At 42.1% G+C, this 7,701-nt stretch overlaps 1 protein-coding gene across 2 annotated transcripts; it reads right to left on the bottom strand.

Annotated features, from left to right (window-relative positions):
- Nucleotides 1-2,653: 2,653 nt before the first annotated feature.
- On the bottom strand, nucleotides 2,654-4,957 carry ENC1 (ectodermal-neural cortex 1). 2 transcript variants are annotated; one of them, XM_065406738.1, is made up of 2 exons: nucleotides 4,874-4,957; nucleotides 2,654-4,435 (listed from the first exon to the last, which is right to left on the bottom strand). In XM_065406738.1, the coding sequence occupies exons 1-2, from the start codon at nucleotides 4,955-4,957 to the stop codon at nucleotides 2,654-2,656; spliced, it is 1,866 nt and encodes a 621-aa protein (XP_065262810.1). The 2 variants fall into 2 exon arrangements, with proteins under 2 accessions (XP_065262810.1, XP_065262811.1); XM_065406739.1 differs by lacking the exon at nucleotides 4,874-4,957 and having other exon boundaries at nucleotides 2,654-4,239; nucleotides 4,333-4,423.
- Between the last annotated feature and the right edge of the window lie 2,744 nt (nucleotides 4,958-7,701).

The raw sequence follows: 7,701 nt of genomic DNA, 5'->3' as shown, positions 1-7,701 counted from the left end.
TTCAGACTAATGTGTCATCTTTTCCCTTCTTGAAAGGTATATCTCAACACTGAAGCCAAAATAATGTTTCCTGTCATGGGATGATTAACCAAAAAAACCAACAAAATTGAATCTTGCAAGGGGAAAATAAAACAAAGCTACTCAAAAGAGCAAAGTTTGAAGGAAGAAACAAAGCAGACTAAAATCTTCCTAAGCTGTGGCAGGCTGGGGCCACACAACACCATGAAAACAGAGGGTAATCAGAAGTAATTTCCTTTTTGTCCCTCCCACCCACTGACAGAACAGTGGGAGTCAGTAAAAATCTACTGGCTGGATGAGCATGCCACACTAGAGAGGTTTCAGTTTACGGTTGCATTCATCCAGTTATCTTACAGGCTAGTGAGGCTAAAGTAATGGCCTTTAACAGGATATTGCAAAGCAAACGAAAGCCTTAAGTGCCATTATATTCGGACTACTATTTTTCAGGGGGGGGGGGGAACAAAAACTCTGTTTTATGTGCTGTAAATTTTAGAACAATGAAGTCAATCTTAGGAGAATAAAAGTCAATATTTTTCTTGGCACAGATCCTGAGTTTGGGCATTCTTTACTACTGTTCTGATAACACTGAGCCCTGCTGAAATGAGTAATAGAAACTGGCTGAATGGTATGGATTTAAAGATGTGTTCCCAGCTTTCTGGCTAGCAAGGAAGTAGTCTCAAAGAAGCCTATTTGCTCAGTTTGAGTTATCGGAAGTGTGCGACTAATCTCAGACACCCAGGATATAATCAGCCTCCAATGTTTGCAAATGTTGGATGGAATCCAAGACTCTGTTTTTCTAAGACTAAGTTGTGGGGGGAGACGGAAAAGTTACAGGTGGTTATTCAACTTAAAGACCAAAGTGTCATTGGAAACATGACCTCACTACATTTCCTACTAGATTTCAGCTCGGAGTTGCTATTCTGCAGTGGCCCAAAAATGCACTCCTTACTTAGTCAAAATTCCAATTCAGCTCAAGGGGAAATGGCAAGATGAGGCCTCAGCACACCATTGGGTGAAAAAATTCCCCAATGATCCCCAGATTATCAGATTTATCCTGTTACAAGGACAATCAGGTGTCCTGCTATTTATTGCAGGAGCCAGCCAGCCATCTCCTTGTAGTCCAGTTGCCAATAAAATCCTGTCAACGTGACCGTCTGAAGAGCAAGATGCTATGAAGTCTATAAAAGCAGACTGGTATCATTATCTTTCTGAGGTATCTACTTTGATCTGGAGGTTCTAGGTTACTGCAAAAGTTACTGCAGAGCTGATTTAATTATTTTAAACTGTTTTTCCTTCAATAGTTTTTCGCAACCTGGCTGGTTTTATGGTTGCATTATGCAGTATTCAAATCCCTTAAGAAATTACTACTCGCAGGGCATGGCTCATTTAGGTAACATAGGGTGCTTCTGAGGGTTAAACATGCCATCGGAATGTGTTTGTAGCCATGCTGCTGCATTGCAGTCTCTCAGAAAAAACTGAGCAACACACACTGAAGCACAGTATTCGTAAGTTTTAATGCAAAATAACTCAGGTAAGAACTCTAGAAAATATCCGAGGCTTAGCTTAAGTGATGCCATTCAGGAAAAGATGGGGGGAAATAATGAAAAATCAGATTTAGTTTGAGACAATGCTTAGCAAGTTAACTCTGTTTTGTGGTGCTGATATAAACTGACATTCATATTTTGGGCTGCTCAGATATTTTAGTGGTTTTCCAAATGAAGAAGAAACAAAAAGTAGAAAATCCTTCTTTAGCAGAGCCACATAACCAGAAAAACAAGCAAAGCCAAATTTAGACTTGCCTGTAAGAAGTTGCATGTGGTGTGAATTTGGCCCATTATGCCTAACTATAAATGAGGTTGCATTTGCTTTGGAACACTGCCAAGTAATTATTTGAACCACAGTATTACTGGTATATCTGAGTGACATGATATACAGTCAGAAACATAAACACAACTTTCCTTTGAAAAACAAGCATTTTAAAAGTATATTTAATGGGCCAAATTCAACCTTGGCATAAGCAGGTGCAATTCCATTGACTTCAGCTGTTGCAGGAGGGTGGACTTGGCCCAGTTGTTTGTGCAATACCTTATATAGCCACTGGTAACAATGCAGCTGCAGCAAGATTGTTCACACAGAGCGCTGTCCAGTTGGACTAGTCACCACCCTGCCGCAGCTCATGATTAGAGGGTTAACAGAAGTCTTTTTAGGTCCTCATGTTGATTGACCAGTTCTGTGTAGTTAAGGAAACATCACCTATCCCTAGCAGGTTAATGATTTATAACTGAATTTGTAATAATTAAACCATATTTTCCCATCAGCATCACACCTAGTGGAAATTACATATTCAACATCTAAACTGTGAGGCAAAGTGATCAATCCGGTGAAGAGAGCATGGTACTGGGAGCCAAGCAATCTGGGTTCCATTCCTGGCTCGGTCACTAATATGATGCATGACCTTGGACAAGCCACTTCACAGCTGTGTGCCTCAGTTTTCCTTACTGTAAAATACAAATAATGTACTTACCCTCCTTTGAGATCTACGGATGTAAAGAACGGTGAGTGCTAAGTACTATTATATTTGTATTCATAGGTATAACTTCTTACCTGACAAGTTGCAATCACAACATACACACAGTTACGAGGGGAGGTGTTTCCATGTGCTGACAAATGCTGTGGGAATTAGTGAATAGGGCACTGTGGTTATGCTGTTCCATACATCTAATGTGGGATCATAGCAGTCCAATGTTTTGCATCTTTGAATCCCAAAATAGCCTCCGACTACATACAGTTTGTTTCCAGATGCTACTGCATGGCAGCTCATTCGCTTAGCTGTCACATCTCCCACCTTAGTCCACTGGTATGTTTCACTGTTGAATTTATAAGCTGAGCATGCTGAGAATTCAGTATCTCCACCCATAATAAAAATCTGGTTACCCAAAACAGCTGCAGCTGTGTAGCGCCAGGGCTGGGGGCAGGTGGCTGGTACTGTCCATCTGTTTTCACATTGATCATAACATTGAACTTTGGGCAGCTTGTCATGGCTAACACTGGTGCCACCAAAAGCAAATAGCTTAAGCTTTGCACTAACTACAGCTGCATTGCTTACTCCTTCTCGAAGTGGTGCAACCATTGTCCATTTGTTGGTCACAGGGTCATACTGTTCTACTTGCTTTAAGGATACTGAAGGAGAAGCTGGAAGGCAACCAGTTGCTGCAGTGTGTCCTCCTACTACATACAAACAGTGTTTGAGTTCAGCAGAACCATGCCCAAACCTAGCTACCAGCATGGGGGCAGCCTTTGACCACTCCTCATGAAGAGTGTCATACACCCAAACATCTTTGGAGACTCCGTTTTCTGATCCCCGGCCTCCAGTGATATACACTTTGCAGCCAATAGCACAAGCACTGAACTCTTTCCGTGGACTTGGGATGTCAGCCTTTGGAATGATCTCTTTTGCCTTTTGGTCCACCAGATACAGCTTGTCACACATAAAGGTTTGGCCCCCCAGAAGAAACAGTGCATGGCCAGTTTTACGAGGTCTGGCACACAAACTGGTGACCACACCATCATTCTGTAAGATCTTTAGCTTGCATCTTATTGCTTCTTCTACTATATCTTTGCTTTTCCTTTGCTTAGTGATAAGTTCTTCCATGGCTACATTCTCCATAAGGTAGATGGCTGGCAAGAGAGCCAGTCTCACAGTTTGCAATAGTTCAGGGAGATAACAGTGGCGCTTATTCAGATCATAGTTAACCCAGTTAATAGCTGACTCATATACTAATCTTTCATCTTCAGTTTCTAATTCTTCACTGGAAAGGAGCTGCAAAACCATGTCTTTTGGCAGCTGGAGAAAATCTTCACTTTTACTGATAGTTTGGAAGTTGCTAAGACACATCGTCCAAGAGAGTTCATAAAGCTTGGTGCACTGGTGAGCATCTGACAGCAGCAGCATACCAAGGCAGTTGGTGGGATGAAGGTTCTTCTCCAGAAACTCTGCGCAAGCATCTCTGATATCCTGGAATTCTAACATGTCTCCAGCCTCTAGCAGGGACTCTGCATTCTCTTCATTGATGATAACCCTGGAGGAGTACGCATAGTCCAGCAGAAGTTCTAAGACTTCTGGATGAATAGAATTATGAAAATTGACTTCACTAGCCTGGCTCTCTTTAAGTCCACCACTGAACATTGCTTCAAAGTAGCGACTACATGCAGCTAGGACAGCTCTATGGCAAGGGAATGACCTGTTCCCAGCATGGAGAAGTACATCTGTAAAAAGCCGTTGTTGGCGTAGAAGATTCAGGTGAGTAAGGACGCTATCAGCATATGATGATTTGTGGAATAAGTATATATTTATAGAGCCAGTGCTGGCTCTAGACTTGCGATTCTCATGCATGCTGACTGACATTTTCTGCCACACCTAAAAATAAACAAAAATTAAATAAGATTAAGGGTTCTCATGACAAATGTTTATGACATACTTCTTTTAATTAAAAAAAAATTATATGCATCCCTGATAATCATTGGAAGCAGGAAGCCTGTTCTGAGCCTATTATAGACATGAGAGGACAAAGAATTATATCTACTTCAGTATATGTTTATTTTTTTCCCCTGATGAGTTTCTTAAATGACATGCCCCACTATTATTGCCCAAGAGCAGGTTTCTCTTGGGAAACCTGATCTCCAACTTTCATGACAATAGTAGGCAAGGAAGACAGAGGAAAAATAAAGACCTAGAGCTGATTTTCTCACTCCTCCCCAGTATAGCACAGCTGATTCATCACATACCCACACTCAAACACACTTGAAACATTCTCCTGCTTTGAATCATAGTAGGAAGAGCTACCAGACAGAATACCTTATGGAATGTAAAAAAACTGCATGGGAGAACCAGAATGTACTCATTCCATTTTGATGATTTCTTTTGATATAATGGTTCCATATCTAACAGCAGGAAGTGGGAAAGATAAGACAGAGACAGATAACATTGCAAGGATATTGTTACATGACCAAAGCTTTATTACAATATCATGGCTAAATATTATAGAGATCTACATCTTGTTTATCTCCAGTGGTCGCCTGCTACTGGGTGATGGTATGTGCTTAAAGTCTTGGCAGGGTAAATTGTACTATCTGCTGAAATCAATGCAGGACTGCTATTCTGCAGTCCCCCTGAGTTAGGCTCTCAGAGAACAAGAGTCTGCAGTTGTTGGTTTGGGGGTGGGAGGAAAGAATATTCTACATTGCTACCCCTGTCCTTTCAAAACCAGCGCTGTTTTGCTCCCATTTTAAGGGAAACAAGTTATAAGTGACCTTGGAAGGATTCAGCTGCCCTCCATGGTCTCTTCCAACCATTTGCAAGTTTATGTATTTCGTATGGGCCAATCTTCTGGGTTAAGTAAGGCAAGTGGTTGGCCCTGAATTAAGCTGATCTGATGTATGATATGGGGACATGTCAGGGACATGGGCTCTGGATTTGCATCTACATAGATCCATTGACCAAAACACTCCTAAACAGGTGGGCAGTGGGGGGATGGGACAGACTACACAGCATCCACAGAGGTTACTGCAGACCAGGGGCTGCAGTAGCAGCCATCATGGAACAGCTTCACTGGTGCTCTACAGCCTGGGTAGAGGGTGGTGGGGAAGGAGTTTGGTGAAGGAGTTCAGCTTCTCTGATTGCCATGAAATTCCCCTCCCCATTTATATTCCTGAACATGTATTTCTATGCTGCTAATTAATAGATCATTCCATTTCCACGTGGTTAATGTTTTTTAAGAAGAAAACTTTGCCCATTGCCCTCAGACCAGCACTCTGATAAAGAGACTGCATAAGAATTTGAATAGCCTCAGAAGTCAGTATGTCACACTAAAAATCAAGCAATCAATTTTCTGGAATATACAATATTCCTTTCACACTTTTGGAAATCATAGGCTAAAACACACAACAGAATAAAAACCTGATTTTTCCAGCATTTAATAATGTTACATTTATGTCTGCGAAATTATAGACTTCTCATACACCTGCTCAGGGATTGCTGCATACCAAATAACCGGTGCTCTGCTCCAAGCAAGCAGCAGTATTGCATCGCTCTGCACAAATGGCATATCACAGACAATAGGAAGTTTGTGATTTGCCTTTCACTTCATGGTCATGCTCAAATATGCACCAAAACGCTGCACCTCTTTTTCTTTTAAGTTGGAACTTAATTTCCTAATGATTATCATCAGGATTTTAAAGAAGGAACAACATGGGAAATACACAGTGTTTGTCTTTATCAGGCCTGATCCAAAGCCAACTAAAATCTATAGGAATCTTTTCAGTTACTTCAGTAAGGTTTAGATCAAGCCCTTTTCATTGTGACTGAAAACATGAGCTGTGCAAAGCACTTTGGACCAATGTTTTAGGTTAACTGCAGTAACTATAGCCAAGTATGCTATTAAAATACATGCAACTACTTTTACGTGGTAAGTATAATTGCATTACCCATAAAATATAATTGCATTACCTGACAAATAATCATCATTCAGAGGACATTCAAGGGTCACATACACTAATCCAGGACTAAATTTACCCATTTACCCTATTGCCAAAAGGTTAAACTGAACATGTGCCTCAATTTCAGCTTTGTTGTGGCTACAGAATTACACATAGGATCATGGCTCTGGGTATTAGTTCATCAACAGTTTAGATGCAAAAGTGGGAAGATCAACCCTCATTTGGCAAACATTGTGGAGCCAGATTTCAAAACCTTTACAGGGATTTTGTAATTTCATAAGTTGTTCTGATCAGGGCTGGCTCCAGGCACCAGCCTGGCAAGCAGGTGCTTGGGGCGGCCGCTCCGGAGAGGGGCGGCACGTCCAGGTATTCAGCGGCAATTCGGCGGACGGTCCCTCACTCCCGCTCGGAGCGAAGGACCTCCCGCCGAATTGCCGCCGCAAATCGCGACTTTTTTTTTTTTTTTTTGGCTGCTTGGGGCGGCCAAAACCCTGGAGCCGGCCCTGGTTATGATTCAATACACAACATTCTGTATGTTTTTCTGTATTGGTCTGTCTCACATTTAGGGCCCAATCCTGCAAGAGGCTGAGTGCCTCCTGTGGGGTGTGGCGCAACCTCAGCTTCCAGTCTCTGAAGTCAGTGGGAGATGCAGGCACTCAACATCCCCAGGCAGCATTTAGCATTTTATAGGATTAGGTCCTTAGGTGCCCATCCTAACACAAGCTACACATGGACAGATCCCGGCACTCTTGGGCATCCCCAGTTAAGTCAATGGAGGACCAAACAGACACAGGGATCCCCCGCCCCTCCTGGTGGTATTCACTGCAGGATGGAGTTATTTGCATCTGGGACTATGTATCCCGCTGTGTACTGCTGCAATACTAAGCATGCCAACAGCACTCAGCACTAAATAATAATTAAAAAAAAAAAAAAAGTTCAAACACTGCAAATACAGGTGTGTTCTGATCAAGAGTGGTGCTGTGGCTGCACAGAACCATGCAGGATCAAGTCCTGAACACAAAATAAAAGAGCTAAGGAACTAGAGTTATCCCCATGTTTGAGAATGGTGAACTACAGACCATATGCAGAGAGGTGGAACAGAAGTAGGAAAGTGCAAATCACTGCATGTTGCCCAAGCCCACCCACAGCCCTAGAAAGAAATACTGATCTCAGCTGCAAAAAAATGAT

Source organism: Emys orbicularis, chromosome 6 (assembly GCF_028017835.1).
Source record: "Emys orbicularis isolate rEmyOrb1 chromosome 6, rEmyOrb1.hap1, whole genome shotgun sequence".
NCBI lineage: Eukaryota > Metazoa > Chordata > Testudines > Emydidae > Emys > Emys orbicularis.
Note: the sequence above shows the minus strand (reverse complement) of the source record. Positions and strands in the feature narration are given on the sequence as shown.

Bases quoted from the DNA above. Each gene is read 5' to 3' on its own strand.
- ENC1 (XM_065406738.1), bottom strand. From the start codon at position 4,957: ATGGAACCATTATATCAAAAGAAATCATCAAAATGGAATGAGTACATT. The intron at 4,436-4,873 runs GTATTCTGTCTG...GTTTATTTTTAG, and splicing joins GTTTTTTTACATTCCATAAG to GTGTGGCAGAAAATGTCAGT.